At 45.9% G+C, this 23208-nt stretch overlaps 1 protein-coding gene across 1 annotated transcript in view; it reads right to left on the reverse strand.

Moving 5' to 3' along the window:
- DIP2A (disco interacting protein 2 homolog A) overlaps positions 1–21835 on the reverse strand; it is a 110273-nt gene extending 88438 nt beyond the window's left edge. The window contains exon 1 of the mRNA XM_037158140.2: positions 21426–21835. Coding sequence (XP_037014035.2) covers positions 21426–21516 — 91 coding nt within the window. The 5' untranslated portion in view covers positions 21517–21835. The remainder of the gene's footprint in view (positions 1–21425) is intronic.
- Positions 21836–23208: the final 1373 nt, after the last annotated feature.

Here is a 23208-nt window from a genome sequence, read left to right on the forward strand (position 1 = left end):
AAGAAGTATACCACAGTGGGCAACCAATAAAAGATAGACATAAAAAGTTTCAACTATTCGGGAAAAGAACATGTGATTCCTTCAGTTACCTTAGGAAGGACAAACACCTCTAGGTCAACAATGCCAGATTTACCCTAACAAAGTGGCTATACAGGTAAATGGAGTGGCTGTTTTTAATTATGTGCACGGTCTAGCAAGGTCACATCAATCCAAAGAATAAGAGAGAAGCTGTGGCCGGAATATGCTTGCTGTTGGTGAGCTTCATCCCAAACCTTCCTTGACCCACCCTGGATCTGCTTCCTCCAACGCTGAGCCCACTCTGACTCCTACGCTCCCTACCCTCAGCCACTGTCTGGGCAGGAGGCTCTCCCCACTTCCCTCCCCCCCCCCAGCACACCTCCAAGCACACCTCTGATGCCGGTTTGTGCCCGAGCTCCCAGGCTACAGCCCTGCCGCCTCCCCACCCCCACCCCCACCCCGCAATCTTCAAGCGGACTGTGGAGCGACGCTGGTGCCGACCCTGCAGGTTGCTCCTCCTCCACCCATTTCAAAACACACATTTGGACCATGTAATAAACGGTGGATAAATGTCTTTACAGACATGTCAAACCCACGGAAGGCATAGCACCGTGAGGCAATCTATGGGCCCTGGGTGACAACGAAGTGTTGGTGGCTGGGTCACTGACTGTAATACGTGCTGCTTTGCGGGATTAGCCACAGTGGGGGAGGCTGAGCACGTATGGGAACAAGGATTTGCGGGAACTCTCTGTACTTTCCACTCAACTTTGCTGTTAACCTAAAATTGTTCTATAAAGTAGTTTATTTATTTATTTTAAAAAGCAGACACTCCACAGAGAGAAAAATTAATACATTATGGTATAACCATATGAGATAATATGCAAAGCAGTTAGAATAAGCCAGAGCTACATGTGTTAACATTAAACAAACATAATGTTAGGATAAAAAGCAAGTTTCAGAAGGAGTCATACAGTAGATCATGCAAAATGTCACTACAGATAAAGGATGTAAGAATATGCAGTAAAATGATAAAACACCAAGTCCAGAAGAGAAGTTGGGGAGAGGGGAATGGACCCAGAATGAGTGTGGGTTCAACCCTCTTGGTAATGGTTCTATGAAAAAAGATCTTAAGCTAATGTGGCCAAATTCTTCATTTTTTCAAAAAGTTGAATGGTAGGTACATGGGTGTGTGTACGATGATTCTTACAAGTTTTCTGTGTTTGAAACATTTCACAATTAGAAAAAACTTTTAAGTGAGCAAGCATCCACATTCAACAGTTTCTAAATGAATTCTGGAGCTGGCTAGGTTGTGCTTCCCAAGGACTCGAGAGAGTCCTTGCTCAGTGCAAATATCTGCCACATTTTCTACGATTCTCATGAGCTTATTTAAATTATCCCACTTAACTAAGCAAGAGCCTGAACATACACTTAGGACATACGAGAGAAGGATAATAAGATTCTTCCATAAAATATAGCTCTTGGCTCACAAATTTGTGTTACATAAATGTGTAAACAGAGAATAAACCTTTTAAAAATAGCAGTTAATGAAAGAATGCTTTTACACATCACTTGGAGAGATACAAAGCCACACTACGGTAGGATTCTTATGAGACACTCATGATTAGAACGTGGAAAGCTCTTGCAGCTGGAAAGAGAGCTCAAGAATCATCCACTGCAGTGTTTTTCCAACTCTTCAGCTGCATACCCTCCACGTAAGTAAACTCTTCTGGGGAGTCGAAGTGCAGAAGCTGCTCCGGCTAAGGCAGAGGTGGGGCCTGCCCCCAGCACTGCCTCCCACGTACAACTGGTGACCCCTTCTACCGGAGTGGCAGGGCCAACTCTGGAAAACCAATGAAAACTGTGACATCCTATCCTCACCACCAACTCCCACACCTATTCTCCCCAACGCAGTTTTAAGGGTACACTGTCCGTCTGTACTGACGGCTGATTTCTGTCTTCCCTACCTGGATAGTGCTTGCTGTCCCAACCTGCCTTTCCGACTGTTCGAGTCTGCTATGAATCTCATTTCCATTGTTAAGACTTCCCTCATTTTAATGAGATTTGGGGAGGGAGAGTCATCTTCATCTGATGACTGGTCATGAACACCAACCAGAAATCCTCTACTTCCTAAACGCCCTTTGTCCTGAAACCCCCTCCCGCCTCAGCTGCACAGATGCCCATCTCGTTTCTCTTCCGCTTTTGTGGCTCCCTCCTCGGTCATCCCTGTGGTCACCTTTGTCTGCCTCTCCCTCACGGGTTTGGTTCCTCAGGGTCTGTCCTAGGCTCTCTCTGCATCATTCAGTTCTCCACATGGGATCATCGTATTTACTTCAGTTACAATTTATGTGCCAACAACTTCCAATTTCTACACTGGCCCTTGCTAGGAATTATGTCTTATATAACCACATGTCCCCTGGACCCAGCACTCAGATCTCCCAGAGACACCACACACTTACCAGACACAACAGACAAGCTCTTCTGTGTCCCACATATTCACTAACAGCCCCATCATCTGCCACTCGTCTCAGAAACCTGGCAACCCTCCTTCGATGTCCAGTTCTCCACACCAAAGCCTGCCGATACCATTTCGGACCACTCTCCCTCCCACTGGCTCAGCCTCCACACAGACCATCACGATCTCCTGCCCTCAATCACTGCAGTGCGCTCTTTCATCTCGTTTTGTGCCCCCGAAACGAGTTTCACACTCCTCCAATCCACTCTCTACACACTGCCAGAAAATTCATTCTAAATAAGAGAGAGGGAAAATACACAGAGACAGGAATGTTTCAGCTGCTGATTAATACCTTTAAAAAAGTAACTGCTGGCTCCATCACTTACTAAAAAAGACCTGCTTAAAATAAAGCACCCAAGAATAACCACCCCCTGGCCCTTTATTAAAAACAGAAAATTGGCCATCTCTGTTTTCAAGATTTTGTGGGTTCTTGAATGCACACATGAACCATATTTTAAATCTTTCCCTTTTCCTCCCCATTGTCAAGAGCAAGGGTAGAAAACTGTGTAAGAGCCCTGGCTGGGTGGCTCATCTGGTTGGAGCATTGTCCTGTACACCAAGACTTTGTGAGTTCGATTCGCGGTTAGGGCACATACCTAGATTGTAAGTTTGATCCCAGGTCAGAGCACGTAAGGGAGGCAACCAATTAATGTCTCTCTTTCTCAAATCAATAAATATACACTCAGATGAAAATTTAAAAAGGGGAAAAAAGAAAATTGCATAAGATATACTTTAATGGCATTATTGTTCTTAATAAAATGCCTTTAAGCAGAGCATACATTGGGCTATGTTGTCCAATATAGTGGCCACTAAGTTTCAATTAATTAAAAGTAAATTAAATTGACTATTCAGTTCCCCAGTCCCATCACATGAGGCTAGTGGCTACCCTACTGGACAGCACGAAACATTCCCATCACCACAGAGAGCTCTACTGGACAGAAAGGTGGACCATACCTCTCTAGAGCCAAAAGGTACCTACCTGCCTTACTCCCAGTCACTTCAAACATCCACAACATCCACATGCCTGCCAGGAGGCATCTGAGTTTGTTCCAACACTGGTCTCGACTCCAGACACTGCGGTCCAAAGCCCCTACCAGGATGTGTAAATCCTCCCAGAAGCTGGCCCCTACCCTTCCAAACCTGTCCTCTCCGCCTGTCTGCCTGGGGAACACCGGAATCTTGCAACCCACTCAACAATGGCTCATCTTCCTTAGTCTAGCACACTCTTCCTTACACTCCTACTCCACCCTCAGGCACACCCTTTCCAAACAAAGCTGGGAGAAAATCCATTTCTTCTACAGCCCTGCTTGCCCAGTACTGACCATCACGCCCCTCCTTGAGCCGACGGGGCGCTATACACAGCACACGAGACTACCACTGCTGGCACACAAGACTACCACAGCACACGAGACTACCACCACACTAGGTGTCTTGTCTACTGAATGTTGCTGAATGACAGAATGACACATCAGTGTCTCAGTCTGTAGTAACAGAATACCGTGGGCAGCTGAAACAACAGAAGTGTGTTTCCTCACAGCTCCGGAGGCGAGAAGTTTGAGAGCAGGTGTCTGCAGGACCGGCTCCCCCTGACCCCTCTTCATTGGCCCGCACGGGGCTTCACTCTCTCTGGTCTGCACGCCGTCCCTCTGCTTGCACTCCTGGTGCTCCTTCCTCTTCCTACCAGTCCTACTGGATTAGGACCCACCCTCAAGACCTTATTTAACCTTAATTACCCCCTGCAATGACCCATCTCTAAATATATTCAGTCACATGGGAGGGTGGAGGGGGGTGAGGGTTTCAACATACGAATTTGGGGAGGATGCAATTCAGTCCGTAACACCAAAATTATCTAATAACAAGACTAGAATCTCTCATTTCTATAATCTTTACCTCAAAACGTTCCTAATTTTAGCGTTTCTTAGTTGTCTCCTGAAAAGGCTAATCCTCAGTCTGCCTCATCTTCAGAGAGAACAGCAGGAAACAAAGTCATGTAGGAACTTGCTATGACATGTTCTTTGCAGTTACTTACCTGCTTTCAACAAGCAACAGTGACCCCTTTTAAGTTTCGGATACTCAATTTAAAGGCACTTTACCAAAGATCCTAGAGAAAAAGTTCTTAAACCGGAACTGGAATACAAGTTCTTTCTCTGCTACTTCCAAATGGTGCTCTCAAATAATGAAGTCAGTGCATACTGGAGAAACAGGGTACCTATCTTTCCCTTAGAGCTGAGTATCACAAAGCCAGAGTCTGAAATGGGACCCCTGCATGATGATGGTCCCTCAGGGATTATCGGAGGTGCTGCCTCAAGGATCTAGGAGATCATAAACAAAGCAACAAACAACAAGTGTTGGAGAGGCTGCAAAGAAAAGGGGACCCCAGTGCACTGTTGGTGGGATTGCAGACTGGTGCAGCCACTATGGAAAACAGTACGGAATTTTCTCAGAAAACTAAAAATGGATTTGCATTTTGACCCAGCAATTCCACTGCTAGGATTACACCCTAAGAACCCTGAAACACCAATCCAAAAGAACCTATGCACCCCAATGTTCATAGCAGCACAATTTACAATAGCCAAGTGCTGGAAGCAACCTAAGTGCCCATCAGTAAATGAATGGATCAAAAAACTATGGTACATTTACACAATGGAATTCTATGCAGCAGAAAGAAAGAAGGAGCTGCCACCCTTTGCAACAGCATGGATGGAACTAGGGAGCATCAGGCTGAGTGAAATAAGCCAGGTGCTGAAAGACAAATACCGTATGATCTCACCTTTAACAGGAACCTAAGCAACAAAACAAACAAGCAAGCAAAATATAACCAGAGACGCAAAATAGAGAACAGGCTGACAATGACCAGAGGGGAGAGAGGAGGGAATTTCAGGGGGAAAGGGGAAGGGTTTACAGGAACAAGTATAAAGGACACGTGGACAAAAGCAAGGGAGGGTGGAAATGGGAGGGAGGTGGGGAGCACTGGGGGGGGGGGGGGTGGGCTGGGATGGGAGTACAAGACAGAAAACTGTACTTGAACAACAATTAAAATAAAATTTAAAAAAAGACTCTAGGAGATCTTAAGAACAGAGGCCATTCACTTCCCACGTGAGAAAGGGAAAGGGGCTCTTGGGTACATCGCTCCCAGCAATTCTTCATCAATGAAGAAATGATAGCAGTAACTATTTTTAGATATTGTATCTTTCATATACTACGCTATACGGGCTTTTCTTTGCCAAGTAGTGTATAAATAATTCCCCAGTCTTTTAAATATATACAAGGTCTGTCCAGAAGGTATCCAGTCATGTAATATGAAAAATAGAGACATTTACTGAAGATGACACAAGATACAAGAAACACTGTACATAGGACAATATCGCCTCAGTCCCCTTCAAAGGAGGCACCCTGGAACCTCACAGTTTTTTCTCCCAACCACCATCAGCTGCCCTGTCGTATTTCCCTGAATCTCATCAATGGTCTGAAATCTCTTCCCTTTCGAAGGTGATTTTAGTTTTGGGAAAAGCCAGAATTCACAGGGCACCAAATATGGGCTGTAGTGGGTCTGAGTCACCTGGGTGATTTGATGTTTTGCCAAAAATCTCTGCACAAGACATCATGCATGAGCAGGCGTGTTGTCATGATGAAGCTGCCAATCACCAGTTTCCCACAGCTACAGCCTTCTGAACCATCCAAACAGTTTTCACAGAGGAATATTCAAGTTTAACGCAAAATCTGATGCAAATCCACTGCTCTACTCACTCAGTTATTTTGAATGCGACAGCCACACAGTACACATGTTCACTCAATGGCACCTACGGCCCCCACCGACTAGTACAGTTAAGTTGTCACTGTTCACACATGCACATTCCAGTCCACTCTCCTTGGCTGCCAGGTTACACTGATGTCAAGCAAACCATTCTCATTATATTAACAATGGCTGGAGTTTTTCCAGACCTCATAAATACAATATGCAAATGTTAGACAATATAAGGATACAAAGACTGATCCACAAGGGTTATGTTAGTCTTACTCAGAACAAGCCTACTGCAAGCAAAATGTTACATCAAGAATTAGTTTTAAAAGATTTACTGGCAGAACAGAAAAAGTAAGTTTCCCGTTAACCTTATTTCATTTCCACCCTTTCTTTAGTTACATCATAGTGTAGTGATCAGGTACTTCACATGAACTCATTTTTATATTCAATGCTGTATATTACACCAGGGAAAATAATATAGAAAAAGATGAAATAAAAATGTGTTTATGTGTTTTCAAAAATTACATCGCTTTAGTACTTTTCAATTTAAAAAAATGGAACACAAAAAAAATTAAATAAAAAATAAAAAGATGGAACATCCATCCTAGACCCGGATGATGAGAGAAGGGCCACAGCAACAACACAGCAGCTAACACGCAGGCATCGGGCGTGTGCGTGGCTCCACTCCAGGAGGACACGTCATCAGACAGGAGCTCTTCACTCCAGCAGACCAGTGTCCCACCCCTGCGTCTCTCTCAAACCTCTAAGTCCTGGATGTCTATTCACCCCATTTTGTAAGATGGAAGGTCAAAGGAGAGAAGGGAACTGAACGGCCACTAGCAGCTGCCTCAGAGTGCAGGGCTCTGACCTTCACCTTGGTAGAGCACCTGGCCAGAGGATAAGGGCCAGGTGGCTCTCCCTCAAGAAGGGAGCACTTGAGACAGCACATTCCTTACTTGCTGCCAACAAGCGCCTAGTGTGAGAACTCAAGGCAGTTTACAGGAGCCAGCCACCCATCTGAGGAAGGGGCCACTTCGGATCTGGCCAGTGCCAAGCAGGATGACAATATCACTCTCCTCGAGGTCCTCATGGCTACTGGGTAGGGGAGACAAACATGGGATAAGACTGTCTGAAAGTACTTCCTTACACTAAGTGTTCCTAAAGAAAAATTAGTCACTTGAGGGAGATCCAGTGAGCTGGGGAAGTTGGGGGGTGGGAGTCAGTTTTTAGTACACGAATCATTCTCAGTAGAAACAGCTTTGAAATTAGCAGTCAGGAATCAGGTTAGGCCATACAAGCCTGTTATACTAACGGGGAAGGTGACATAACATTAGGATAGCAAATTCATGCTGTCCGTGGCACCTGTTACATGCATGAAGCATTTGATAAGCCTTTACTGAATACAGAAGATGCATTCCTCAAAGTCATCCTGAAACAGCTAAATGACTGAGACAACTAGCTGGTATCGCCATCCTTGCTCATCACCTCACTGCCTGTCTCCAGCCTAGCCCTACTCACCGATCTCATTATGGGGACAGAGACCCAGTACACAGCACCTACGCCTGTCAGACCACAGCCCTCCCCCGTGGCTCCCCCCTCCCCGGGAACAAACACTGATTCTGGGAAGGCATATATGACCCTGTGGGATCTGGTCCACCCTCCGCCCACTTTGTCCCCTCTGTTCCACACACACAGACCTCTCTGCGGCTCCTCTTATAGGAGTCTTCGACTGCCTTGCAGCCTCTCCACCTGCAGGGCCCTCCACCCAGACAGACCTCCCAGAAATCCAGTTCCTCATCTCAGATGCAAATGTCCCTTCTCAGGAAGGCCTTCCTTGGTCACCCTAGTGAACATGGCAGCATCCCTACCCAAATGTACACGTGCATGCTTCCTATTCCTCTTCCCCCTTTATTTTTCTTAATAGTACTTATCACAGTCTAATATTCCATGTATTTTAGTTCATAGTATATCATCTAATTCCCCCACTACAATGCATGTCTGTGGCAGCAGAAATTTCTGCGTACAACTATAATTCCTCAGCACAGATTTGAAAGCAGCAGTGAATAAACTGTCCATCTGTGTCTCCCCCAAATTCCAGACTTGCATCTCACATCACTGACTCAACACCTCCACACGGTAACCTCGTACCTATCACAATGTGTCAGACAAGTTCTTCCCTGAATACACGTGCCGCACTTTCCCTCAAACCCTGCCATCCCCTTCTCTTCTCCATCTCACCCCCGCACACGTACATCTCAAAGGAAACCTAGGATTCAGTTCTTACCTCTCCACGCCTTCCTCTCAAAGCATCGAGGCCATCAGCAATTCCCTGGGCTCCCTTCGGACCACCTCAAAGCCATCGCTCTCACCCCCAGCCCCAGCCACTGCCCTAGATCCAGCCACCACTTCTCACCCAGCAGCGTCCGCCTGCTGACTGGTCTTGCTGGGTTCACTCCTGTCTTCCTCCCATCCATTCCTGGCAGCAACTAGTGAGTCTTTAATAAAGGACATAAATGGTCAAATCAGCATAAGCTCCAATGGATCCTCTTCACACTTAAAATAGCAACCAGAAGTCCTCCATGCCCAGCCCAGCTGAGGCGGCCTTTCTGGCCTGTGCCCTACAACTCACCCACCCCCTCTCATCACAAGACTCACCAAGCCCACTCCTCCTGCGGCCCTGGCCCAGCTGGCCCATCTGCTTGGGCTGTTCGTTCCCAAAGCACACAAAAGGCTCCTCTTGTCACTCGGGAGTTCACCTGCCCATAGGTATTTCCTGACCACTAGCCTCAAGTCACCTCCCCACAGTCCCAACCTCCCTCCCTTGAGCAGTTGTTAAAAGAAAGCGAATGGACAGAGCAAACGGTGCCTTTCTTCACTGCAGAGCCTGGAGGTGCAGGGGACAGGTCAGTGGACACGGACGACACACACACTGCCTGGGCCCCTGCTCTCCTTAAGCATCACAGTGGACAGCCAAACCGGAGTCAGCCACCACCAGTGTCCTGAGGAGAGCAATAATCAGTTCAGCACACAGGACTAAAAACTCTGTCAGGTACCACCTCAGTGCACAGGTCATCGATAAGGGAGAAGGCGCTTAAACCAACGGCACCGATAAAACCCTCTCGGCGTGCATCTAAACCACCGGCCCCACACTCAGGGCCTCTGAGAGGCAGATGCTATGACAAAGTCGGTCCAGCGGGAGAGTCATACGGGAACAGTGTGGAGACAGGCAGAGGAGGCTGGAGAGCTGCATGAGACAGAACAGGTGGATTCTTGTGGACAGGAGGGGAAAGGAAGGCAGGCAGGACAGAAAGTCCCAGATTCTGGGCAGCTCCAAGGAACTTTCAAGCCAATGTGGAGTCCCTGAGCCAAGGTCCCCTCAAGAGTCATAGCCTCCAAGCAGGAACGAGCCTGCTTTTGCCTCCCTGCAGTAGGAAGCATGGCCTCAGTGCGAAGGTGGCCTGGACCCAGAGCCCGGCAGGGAAGGCCACGGGCAGATCACGGCCACACGGGATCGGAACCACCTGCTAGACTAGACTTGGGCCCTCTCCCGCTCAGCTGAGACTGCGCAGCACACGCATCTCAGTCTGTTTTTCCCTGGTAATGTAAAGCAACAGCCACCACGTCCTGGGTCAGGGGCTCCGAGGCACGGGTCTGCCCCGTGGATGGCTTCACTGAGTCTGAAAAAGTGTTCTCAAAAGGCTGAGCACCAACCAATTACAGAGAATTCTTGATTTGAAACTGAGAATAAACACCGTATATAATTTTTACTTTTATTAATTCAATAAGCATTCATTAAAATGCCTCAAATGTGCTATATATTGAGGCTACAATAAGGAACAGATCAAAATTTCCTCTTAAAATGCTTCCTGTGGCCTTAACTGGCATGGTGCTGTTGGCTGGGCGTCATTCCACAAAGCGAAAGGCCACCAGTTGGACTGCTGGTCGGGCACGTGCCTGGATTGTGGGTTCCATCCCAGGTCAGGGCCCCGTAGGGTCGGGGCGTGTAGGAAAGGCAACCGATGGATGTTTCTACCCTCAATGTTTCTCTTTCTCCCTCCCTTCCTCTCTCTCTAAATATAAAAAAATAAAATCCTTAAAAAATAAAAAATAGAAAGCTTCCTGTGAAGTGGCAAAGCAGACAATCAAACAAACAACATTGTGATAGACCCTACAAAAGTGACACAATGAGTACTAAAGGGACACGACACGGAAGGCACCCAGCTCGGGGCGTGGGGTGTTCTTAATAAAAGGTGGAGCTTCAAAGATAAAGTGAAGTTTACACTTAAGTCTTAAAACAAAAGCAGGTGACTTCCGGCCAAGATGGAAGTGTAGGTAGACACACTGAGCCTTCTCACACAACCAAAATAAGGGCAACAACGAAAATTTAGAAACAAAAAACAACCAGAACTGAAAGAAAACTGAACTGTACAGAAGTCCCAACAACCATGGGGAGTTAAAATAGACTCATTCATCCAGACTGGTGGGAAGGGCAGAGTCGGGCAGCAGGATGGAAAGGGGTCACAGAGAAAAAAGCAGTGGCTTGTGGATCCTGGGCACGCAGGCAGCGGCTTGCAGACCCTGCGTACAGGGAGGCAACGAGCAGACCCAGAAAGCACGCAAGGTGGCTGGTTGACAGCGGACACACATTCATGCACAGATAAACCAGGCAAAACTGGGGAGCTAGACACACCGCACAACCCAGGCTCCCAGAGGAGAAATAAAGCCTCAAACCACCAATTGAAAACACCTGTGGGGGGTTGGGGTGACGTGAGAGACTCTTGGCCTCACAGGAGAGTTCGTTGGAGAGACCCACAGGGTCCTAGAACGTATACAAAACCACCATCACAGAATTTAGCACCAGAAGGGCCCAGTTTGCTTGGGTGAAGTGGTGGAAGGGACTGAAATCCAGCAGAGAGCAGAGCAAGCGCCACTGTTCCCTCTCAGACCCCACCCCCACATACAGCGTCACAAACCAGTGATGTGGGTTGCCCTGCCCTGGTGAATACCTAGGTGAATATCCTCACTACATAACAGGCATGACCAGACCCCGCCCCCCCCAAAATGGCTCAAACAGAAGAACAGATCAAAGCTCCAGAAATAATACAATTAAGTGACCAACAGATAGCCAACCTATCAGATGCACAGTTCAAAGCACTGGTGATTAGGATGCTCACAGAATTGGTTGAATTCAGTCACAAATTAGATGAAAAAATGAAGGCTACACTAAGTGAAATGAAGGGAAATGCACAGGGAACCAACAGTGATGGGAAGGAAACTGGGACTCAGATCAATGAAGTGGACCAGAAGGAAGAAAGAAACCAAACAGAAAAGAATGAAGAAACAAGAATTCAGAAACATGAGGAGAGGCTTAGGAACCTCCAGGACATCTTTAAACAGTCCAACATCCAAATTATAGGGGTGCCAGAAGGGGAAGAGGAACAGCCATGAGTGGAAAACTTATTTGAACAAATAATAAAGGAGAATTTCCCCAATCTGACAAAGGAAATAGACTTCCAGAAAATCCAGGAAGCTCAGAGAGTCCCAAAGAATTTGGACCCAAGAAGGAACACACCAAGGAAAATCATCATTATATTAGCCAAGATTCAAATGAAGGAGAGAATCCTAGAAGCAGCAAGAGATAAGGGGACAGTCACCTACAAAGGACTTCCCATCAGACTGTCAGCTGATTTCTCAAAAGAGACCTTGCAGGTAAGAAGGGGCTGGAAAGAAGTATTCCAAGTCATGAAATCCAAAGACCTACATCCAAGATTGCTCTACCCAGCAAAGCTGTCATTTAGAATGGAAGAGCAGATAAAGCACTTCTCAGATAAGGTCAAGTTCAAGGAGTTCATCATCACCAAGCCCTTATTATATGAAATGTTAAAGGGACTTATCAAAGAAAAAAAATAAAAAACATGTACAGTAAAATGACAGCAAACACAATTATTAACAACCATACCTAAAACAAAAACAAACTAAGCAAACAACTAGAACAGGAGCAGAATCACAGAAATGGAGATCACACGGAGAGTTAGCAACAGGGGAGTGAGAGGAGGAGAAGGGGAGAGAAGGTACAGAGAATAAGTAGCATAGATGGTAGGTAGAAAACAGACAGCAGGAGGGCAAGAATAGTATGGGAAATGTAGAAGCTAAAGAACTTATGACACATGGACATGAACTAAAGGGGGAGAATGTGGGTGAGAGAGGGTGTGCGGGGTGGAGGGGAATGAAGGGGGGAAATGGGACAACTGCAATGGCATAATCAATAAAATATATTTTAAAAAAACAAAAGCAGGAATTGAACATGTACAGAGTTAGTAGCAATGAACAGTATGCAAAGTTTAGTATATTAAAATTGAAATCATAGTACTCTTTTAAAAAACTTATAAATCAAAATTTTGTGAAGAGACAATTGCACTAGGATGATTCACTACGAAAAGAAAAAAGTCTAAAGGGAATATTTTTTCCATTATTTCTAGTGTCCATGTCATGTAATGATTATGAATAAAATAACCGTCACAGAGAGGAAGGGGCTGCTAAAAAAAATGATGCTCTGTGATGTCAAGAATACTGGGTGTGCTGCAGGGAAGTACATAATTGGGGAGATGAAATTAACCCATTGCACTGCTTCTATTTTCCTGGCTTCTCAAACTTTTTAATGTAAGTATGGTCACTCCAAGTTTCTCCAAGGTACAGTGAGCGGGCTACCCGTAACATTCGAAGAAAGATTCCTACTTCCTTGAAACACGTTCAATCTGAGGGACAGAAACCTGTATCCAGTAGCAGCACAAAGGATTTGTCCTGTTTTGCTTCTGTGGGATCTTCCATGAGATGGGCCCCTCATTCAAGTGAAATGGTCAAAACTGAGCTACTGGGGCAGCATAAAGGGAATATTCTTCAATCATGAATAATGGATTTTGCTAAAGTGGGATATATAAGCAACTAGCCAGTAAGAATATATTTTAAAGACTTTTCCTTTTTTAAAAATTGTATTTATTTATTTTCAGAGAGAGGAGAATGGAGGGAGAAAGAGAGGGAGAGAAATATCAATGTGTGGTTGCCTCTCGCACACCCACAACTGGAGACCTGGCCGGCAACCCAGGCATGGGTTGGGAATTGAACCAGTGGCCTTTCAGTTCACAGGCCAGCACTCGATCCACTGAGCCACACCAGCCAGGGCTAAAGATTTTCAAACATGTTTTATAAATTGAAACATCTGATTATCCTCACATATGTAAACAAAAATCCTTATTACACCAGATAAAGTATATGTCACAAAATTTTAAAGAGTTCTGCTGCAGTTGCATGGCCTAGCAGTTGACAAGAAGAAAAATCTGAGATGTCCTATATCAAATCAGAGTAGGCACAGGGTGGGAGGAGGAACCTAGAGAGGTTCATCAGTTTGAAAAAAAAAAGATGCTCACATCCTTGAATGTATGTTGAAACTCTGACTTAACTTCCAGATAGCTATTTCCACCAAAATCTAGAGAGGCTAACTGAATAGCTGACCACTGTTAAGCAAGAACTTTCTGGACTGTTGCCCACAACCAATCCAAAAGAGCAAAGACTTCCTTCGAGACTACGCGCCTATCCCAGAACTACATCCACCTCACCTTCTCCCGCTTTACCTACAGCCAATGTGAATTTTTTCAAAACAACTTACATCTTCTCCCCCACCTCGCTAAGTAAGAGGCCCATCAACTCCTGGGCAGTGAACATGTTTCTTGCTCTGCTGCTGGTGTTCAGACTGCACGCTCCAGGACCTGGTCCTTTTTCTGGCCAGCACATGGCTCAATAACCCTTTCTCTCAGAAAAACCTTTGGCCACAAAGGTTATTGTTTCACAGAGTTCTAAAAGGTTCTGGACTCGGGACCCCTTCACACTCTTAAAAGTTATTAAGGACCCCAAAGAGCTCCTCTTTCAGTGTGTCATATCCATCAATGTCTACCACATTAAAAATTAAAGCTGTAAAATTTTTTAAATATTTAATTCACTTAAAAATTTTAATAATAAACCTACATGTTAAGATAAATGTTCTTTATTAAAAAATAATAGGTTTCCAAAGCCAAAAACATCTAGTGATTACCAGTATTGTTTTACTTTTACAAATGTCTTTAATATCTGGTTTCATAGAGGGCAATTAGATTCTCTTATCTGCGTCAGCATTCAATATGTTGCAATATGTTTACGAAGCAAATCCAGCCTCATGGATACATGTGTTGGAAAAGGGAGGAGTATTTCAACAGCTTCATCGGATCACTGTGGACATTCTTCTTTGACACTGCGACAACATTAGGTAAGTGGGAGGCTGTTGTTGTTGTTGTTGTTATTGTTGTTTCAAAGTAGTTTCTTAAAGAAGACCTGCAAGGTAGACTCCAAAACCACAGCAATGCACTTGTTTACGCTGTTGCATCACAAATTCATTGGTCTATCTTTTGAATGGATCTTTTACCCATGCTAGAATTTTTAACAGGATGCACTGATCCTTTGGAAAACAGTGGTTCACAGAATTATGCAGATCTCCCAGATGCTGGCACACTGCCTTATATAATGTAAAAAACTCACATTCATTAATATTGCCACTGATCTCACGGAAAGTCTTTAAGTACTGGGAAGCTGTCATGCTCATGGTAACAGACAAAAGTTTTTAAATTTTTAATTTTTGCTTGAAAGCACAAATAGTATCATTAGCCATGAATTCGGACAGTTTCTCTCCATTTATTGTACAGACAACAACCACCAAATACCCAGGTATGAATAACCGTAGCTGCTCCGCCACCCACTCTTCCAGGTAAAAATGGCGTTCCTCAACAGAGGTGGCTCGTTCACTCCGCAGCTCCAACAGCACACCTGCTGCCCCGCACACAAGCCCTGCACCTCTGTGTGTGGCAGGAATGCTCTGCCCATTTCCTCAAGCCGAGGATTAGGATGACTACTCAAGGGCTAAGATGTAAGAATGTTAGTTTTTATTGCTTCATCAAGGTAGGACATGTTTAAGTGGAAGTGTCGGCCCACCTTTGATTTTTCCTGCAAGTGGAAAGTGCCAAAGAAGGCAATGACTGTTGGTGTGACTGCGGGCCCTTGCTTCGATTCGCGCTAAGGCACCAGCACTTTAACCCATCATTGCTTTTTCGCCATCAGCACAAACACAAGGAAAACACAAATGACATCTTAGAATTATTACATAAATAGTTTTCCCTCGCAGGCCCCCAGAAAGGGTCTCAGGTGCCACCGGAAGTCTGTGAACCAGGTTGGGAACCGCTACAGATTGCTTCCGGAAAGAAACACAAGAAATGGATACCAAAGGCCGCCTCTGGGGAGACGCCAGAGGTAGACTCACTGGACCCTCCCTACCTTTCCTTAAAATTGTTTCCTTTCTCTGAAATGTGTATCAGCATTATTTTTTAATTTTATTTATTGATTTTTAGAGAGAGGGAAAGGAAGGAGAAAGAGAGGGAGAGAAACATCAATGTGTGGTTGCCTCTCACATGTCCCTTACCAGGGAGCTGGCCCACAATGCAGGCACATGCCCTGCCTGACCAGGAATCCGGCAAACCTTTGGTTCACAGGCTGAAGCTCAATCCACCGAGTCACACCAGCCAGGGCTTACATTATTTTTTTAATACAACATTTTGCAAAGCTTTATGATCAGTGGAGAAACAGAGCTAAACCAGACCTGACAGCCAAAACATTACCTAGCACCCAGAGGCCATGCAATCATTACTGAATGAATGGATACACTGAATAAATAACGAATGCAAAAAAATAAGAAGTGGCAAAAAAGTCCAAAAGAGGAGGCAAGTGTGGGGAAATAGTTCAAGAAAGTAGCCACATCAGAGATTATCAGGAAGGGCTCAAAATAAGATAGCATTTGGGCTAGTCTTTGACAGATGAATAGAATTTAGACATGAAAACTTTAATTTGCCACAATATATTTAGGAAAAACAACAAATGTTTACTGATGTGAAGGTAGTATCAGTCTGTCATTTTGAAAACTAAGAATTATATCCAAGATTTTAGAAATTAAAGACATTAAGCCCTGAGAGACTTCCGCCAAGATGGAGGCATAGGTGGATTTGCCGTGCCTTCTCACACAACCAAGTTTAGGGACAACTAAATATTAGCATCAGAAAACACAACCAGAACACGGAAAATTGAACTTTTCGGAAGTCCGTTAACAACAAATTCTTCAGCCCGACCGGTAAGGGGCCAAACCGGCGTCTCGTGAGGGGTTGCACAGGACTCCGGTGGGACGGACCCAGGCACGGAATCCAGACGCGCGAATCCAGACGCACGGGTTCCAAACCCAGGATTGGACCTAGTGAGCGACCGATCAACCCACCGGGTGAGCGACTGCTGAGGAGACAGTGGGGAGGCGGTGCTGCGTGTTGACTGCGGTTGCCTATCTGCGCGGGCGAGAGGGCGAGGGAGTGGGCCCTTGGACTGGGCCCGCGGTCCCCGTGGCTTGCGGCAGTAGAGGGCGCCGCCATATCCCCGCTCTGACCACGCCCCCACATACAGCGTCACAACCCAGCGACCTGGGAGTCCGAGGCGCCGCTTCTCACATTTAAAGGGCCAGAACAGACCAAAAATGTCACAGGAAGACCTCAAAGCCCCAGAGATAAATCTAAGCGACGAAGAAATAGCAAAACTCTCAGACGCACAGTTTAAAACACTGGTCATCAGCTTCCTAACAGATCTGGTTGATTATAGCCACAAACTAGAGAAACATATGAAGGCTAAACTAAGGGAAATGAATGGAATTCCACAGAAAACCCATAGAGATGAAAAGGAAACTGGGACTCAAATCAATGGAGTGACCCAGAAGAAAGCAAATAATGGCCAAATAGAAAAGAGTCAAGGAGCAAGAATTCAAAGAAATGAGGAGAGTCTTAGGAACCTCCAGGACATCTTTAAACGCTCCAATATCCGAATTATAGGGGTACCAGAAGGGGGAGAGACACAACCACCAGTGGAAAAATTATTTGAACAAATAATAAAAGAAAATTTCCCCAATCTGGCAAAGGAAATAGACTTCCAAGAAATCTAAGAAGCTCAGAGAGTACCAAAAAAGTTGGACTCAAGAAGAAACACACCAAGGCATATCATCATTACATTAGCCAAAATTAAAATGAAGGAGAGAATCCTAGAAGCAGCAAGAGCTAAGGGGACAATCACCTACAAAGGAGTCCCCATCAGACTGTCAGCAGATTTCTCAAAAGAGACCTTACAGGCAAGAAGGGGCTGGAAAGAAATATTCCAAGTCATGAAATCTAAAGACCTACAACCAAGATTGCTCTATCCAGCAAAACTTTCATTTAGAATGGAAGGACAGATAAGGTGCTTCTCAGATAAGATCAAATTCAAGGAGTTCATCATCACCAAGCCCTTAGTATATGAAATGTTAAAGGGACTTATCTAAGAAAAAGAAGTTAAAGAAACATGAACAGTGAAAGAACAACAAGCTCACAGTTATTAACAACCACACCTAAAATGAAAGCAAACTAAAAGAACAGCTAGATCAGGAGTGGAAACATAGAAATGAAGATCTCAAGGAGGGTTAGCAACAGGGGAGTGGGAGGAGGAGATGGGGGGAGAAGGTACAGAAAATAAGTAGCATAGACAGTAGATAGAAAATAGATGGGGGGGGCAAGAATAGCATGGGAAATATAGAACCTAAAGGACTTGAGACACATGGACATAAACTAAAGGGGGGTAATGGTGGGGATGGGGGGCAGGGGTGGAGGGGAATGAAGGGGGGAATAGAACAACTGTAACAGCATAATCAATTTAAAAAAATAAATTAAAAAAAAAAAAAAAGAGACATTAAGCCCTGGTGGGATAGCTCAGTTGGTCAGAGCCTAGTGCCCACACGACAGGCTTATGGATTCAGCTCCTGCCGGTTGTGGGTTCAATCACAACCCAATGAATGCATGGATGAGTGGAATAATAACAGATCAATGTTTCTGTTTCTCTCTCTAAAATAAATAATCTTTTAAAAAAGATTTAAATGGGGGTGGGAAGCTTTGTGAAAAAAGACCTTTCCGTCTTTCCCACAAACAGCTTTTCCCCTTTTCCTTTGACACCATCCATCCTGGGGCCCCTGTATTATCAGAATGCAGGAAAACAAAAAACTAAAGTTAAAGCTTGGGAAGAACTGTATTAATCAGAATAAAGAAACAGGAATGGGACAAATGTAGCCTATTGTGTGGGATTTCCTCTCTAAATCAGTGCAGGCCACTAAAACAAAGAACAAATCTTACACCATTGTTCATGTTTTTAAAGCAGTTCAGAAGCAATAGCCCCAAGACACTGCACAGTACCAAAATCAGCTGTGGTATACCCAAGGTAATTCGATACAATAATAGAAAGAGCGCAGTGTCTGGGAAGGCTTTTTTTTTTTTTTTTAAAGTCCAGGTTATACTTCTAACACCTCACTTTCATCCAGGGACATTACGACATGCTTGGAAGAGCCACATGTGTGAATTCTTCTGAGTGTGTTCTTGGGGAGTGGGGTGGGAGGCTGAGAAGAGGGGGGTCCTCTGCAGCCCCACCCTTTACCCTCATCTTAATTTGAAGGTGACCCCTAAGTCAAGAATGGTGCACCAGCCAAAAAAGGTAGGGAGTAAGACCACAGCTGTACTTTATTTCTCCAGAATCCATAACAGAAGTCAGCAAAGCCACCCTATTGATAAAAAATCAGTGCATTCTAAGACCAGACACTTCCCTGAGGGCCAAGCCCATTAACAACAGTGGATGACAAGAATCTAGGAAGGATGCTGGAGAACAAGGCCACACATGAATTATAACACAGGCAGGAGCCTACTTTCAACTAGCCACTGCTGGTGTACAGGTTGAGGAGAAACAGCGCAGGATTTTCCAGACAGGTCAGGTACCTATCACTCACTCCCACTCCTTTGAAAGTGCCTGTTAAGTTTCCTCCTTCTCCAACCTGCCTAGCATAGTGTCAACTCTAACTTTTAAGCAACGTCTCATTCAGACAAGTGTGAATACTGTGGAGTCATCCTATTTAACATTACTTTATTCTGAATCAGAAATCTATCTCCCCTCCAAAATTGAGGGGAGGGAGTGGCATAGGACAAAGTGAATCCCACTTTTACTTCTACTTAATCAAAATATTAAAATAATAACAATGAAACTAACTTCAGTTGCTTAGGGCTGTGATTTGTTAATACCTTTCTTTAATTATATACATAAAACCTCAGCACTTTCGAAGCACTTCTACATACACCATCTGACTGAATCTTCATTAGAACTCCAGGACATCAATAAGGCAGGTGTTCACCTCCTTTTACAGCTGGCCAAACCCAAGTTAAGAGATGTTAAAATTCAGTGGAGATTCAGAGATACTGTGAAGATGCCAAAAGTCTGCCAGAGACACAGCCTGTATCTCAAAGCATCTCTCGGGACAATGGGGAGGCCCCATGTCAACAAGACTCACAACCCGAACTGAAGAAGCCAGAGTCAAAGGTGTGGAAGCACCCTGGGAGCAAGGCCAAGGGTAATTGTGCCCAAGGAATCACTGACCTATTTGGGTCAGTCTAAGCTGGGACAGAAGCCAGGGCTCCTGTCTCCTTGGTGGCAGCTGCACTCTGCTGTCCCTTCCCTTTAACACAAGCATTGTTCTCCCTCTTTTTCGGCTTAAGCTACATTTCCAGGTTCTTCTACACTTACATATAACCTTATACCCTTATATTACGTATAAATCCTCCACATATGTCTAAAATGACGATAGTATAAAACATTCAATGGATAAGAGATATTTCTTTCACTGAAGTACTTGACTTTGGGTTTGTTCTGTCATACAAATTATGAAGTTCTTTGAGGAAAGAATCTAATCTTACCTAACCATCAACTCCTAGATAGCACTCAAACATACAACCACAAAGAAACAAGAAATACAGAGAATAACAAATATGCTGGTGCAGAAATTAGGAGCAATCTGCAAAAACATATTTCAATGCATAAACTCAAAACCGCACTGCATTATTTTCCCTGGATGAAAAGCTGCAACAAATTCAGGACAGTGGTTCCTGTTAGAACCATTTCAAATTTGAGTTTTTAGACTTCCCAAAAGCATCTAATCACCAAGAATTCTTAAATCCACTCATTTCTTATTGCACTTCAATTTTAAAAAAACGCACCACCTATCACAGAACATTTAAAAATCTGCATGTTGAATTCAAAACAATTTCAAGTAGATGTTGTATTATCTGTGAAACAGACAACAGCACCTACCTCCCCAAGTGTAGTGAGAATTAAATGTGTTAGTACAAGCCAGTAATTATTTATATGATGGGCGTAATATTCACTACTCCAACCACAGCGAAACGTATCAACCTGAAACCTAAAGAATAAGACTATAAAAATAGATTCTAAAAGCTGAAAATGCACTTAAGTTTCAGACACAAAGTTAGACATTAGATGCTTGTCTTGATACTGCGCAAGAACTTTCTCTTCAAGCAATGACATCCAACGGCACATCAGGACACAGGTTCGGGCAGCAATAACCTCCACATGGGTCATGCCACCCACCACCGCTCAAGCGGAATCCCTCCAGCCTATTTTCTAACAAGCAAAGAACCACTTATTGAACTTATTTTTAATTTTAAAAAATTCCGTAAAGGCGCTAAACAACCTCGTTTTAAGTGCCTCCAGAGAGGGAGGTGCCGTTTTAACCCGGTTTTACAGGGGAGGAAACTGCGCGCACGGGGGGCGGAAACTGAAGCACACAGACGAAGACGGGCTCTAGGGTTCGCACCCCAGGTGGGCGGCAGCTGCCAGGGTACAGCCACACTCCAGAAGCCCATACCTGCGGCCAAGGGCTGGGTCAACCACCGCCCACTGCTGAGACAACACGGTCACTCGCGTCCGGGTTTACGCGCCCGAGGTCAAACTACCCACCCACTCAACCGGACGGGCACCCAAAGCGCAGCGGTTGCGACAAGCCGGCAGGGGCCCGAGGGTCCAATGGTCCTGGCAGGAGGGACCAGGCTAGCTCCCCGGGTGACTGCTGGGCAAGGCGGGGGTCCGGGGTGAGGGGCGGGGCAGGATTCCTGAGTGTGAGAAGCATGGCGGGGGTCCCGCGTCCGGGGTGAGGGCCGGGCGGGGCCCCGCGGCCGGGCCGCTCACCTTCCGACAGCTCCAGCTCCAGCTCCGCCAGGCTCTCTCGCACCTCGGCGGGCAGTGACACCGGCTCCAGCGGGCACCCGCGGTCCGCCATGGCCCGCTCGCTGGCTGGGGCCGCGCCCCGGGACTGCCTGGCCGGCTTGAGCCCGGGCGGGGTCCCGGGTCAGGGTCGTGGCCGGGTCCGAGCGGCGCTGCGGGGAGCGGCTACGTCGCTCCCCTCAGCTCCCGGACCTGCATCGGGCCGTCGGGCACCAGAGACGGCAGAATAGGGGCGCGGCCCGAGGGGCTCGGCACCGGCTCGGGCGCGAGCACGAGCACTGGCACTGGCACGTTCACGGGCGGCTCCTCTAGCGCCGCCGCCGCCCGCGCGCCCCCGACAACTGAGAGAGCTCGAGCCCTACACAGGTCCCGCGTGCGCGGTTAAGGGGAGGCAAGGGAGCGCGCGTGCGCATCGGATCGTGGGCGGGGCTGGGAGTCCCAGCACCGCCCAGCAACACCGATGGCTCATTCTCATTGGTCCAGAGGTCGCGGCGAGGTCGCTCCGAGCTCCCATTGGGAGATTCGGAAGTACGTCACTTCCGAGAGGCTCTGCGCCAGAATGCTGATCCTTTAGCAATCCGATTCCTCGAGAGGACCAGGTTGGGTCATCTCTTTCTGTGCAAGGATCTTGGGGCCCCCATTCTCCTCCTGGGGTCAGGGGATCGTACCTTCCACGGTGTGCTACACTGCCGGGGCTTTTTTCTGGTTCCTAGTAGTGTGCTGGGAGACCGTAGGCACACTTACTATCCTGGCTTTGCATTGCTGCCGAGATAGTCGCAGAGGTGTGGCCCAGGGGTTTTCCCCAGGCTTTTACGTGTAAACTTATTTGCTTTTCAAACAGCCTTCGAAGATCGAGTTCTGACCAGGAAGTAACTCCAGCAGCCATGTCAGATCATGAAGTGACCCTGGGAAGTGAGAGGACAGATAGGAGACAAGGTACTAGGATCCCACATGTAGAGTTGAACTGAGAAGCCCGCAGGACCCTAAAGGAGCTGATTCCCACTTGCTCATGGGAAGTGTGTCTGCATATACAAGGCTGGACTAGTGAATGTCCATGGTGGAGAGCCACCTTGCCGAAGTCCTTATCTGGTGACTAAGTGAGGCAGGAGTATAAAGTCTGGCCATTTGAGCCCAACACAGAACACCTCTGATGAGCAGCACAGGGGGCCTTCCAGAGCTTTGCTAGGCCTGCCTACACTCTGCACAATCCTGCTTCCTTCCCCTCCTCTAATAGGTGATGATACCAAACATCTTGTACCCCAAACTGTGCTGAATTATGGTGAATCATGACCCTCACTTCATTATAATAACATAATAAATTTGCATCGTGGGATCCCCTCCCCTAATGGACAATCAAGGAAAATCATGGGAGACCGCGTGCACAGTAGCTTAAAAGTAATACAACTACTTGTACATGCACAATAAAAGCTCACCAATTTAGTCAGGAAATATATCCACCCTATAAGAATAGAATCCCTCTGGCCACAGGGGATCAATCTCTGCTCAGAGTTGACCTGCTCCCGTTCTGTAAAGTGTAATACTTAATAAATCTGTGCTCCTCACTCTCTCTCTCTCTCTCTCTCTCTCTCTCTCTCCTATAAACTCTGTGTGTTCAGTTCAGTTCTTTGTTCATGATTACCAAGAACCTGGTTAGCTGTGCCTACCTGTGACACCTGGTGCAACATGGTGATCAACGTGTTAATTTTTCAACAGTATTAAAGCAGGAGGTGAACCACTGAAGTGAAAT

The sequence above is a fragment of the Artibeus jamaicensis genome, unplaced genomic scaffold, assembly GCF_021234435.1.
Source record: "Artibeus jamaicensis isolate MK-2021 breed Jamaican fruit bat unplaced genomic scaffold, CSHL_Jam_final scaffold_474, whole genome shotgun sequence".
NCBI classification, from domain to species: Eukaryota; Metazoa; Chordata; class Mammalia; order Chiroptera; family Phyllostomidae; genus Artibeus; species Artibeus jamaicensis.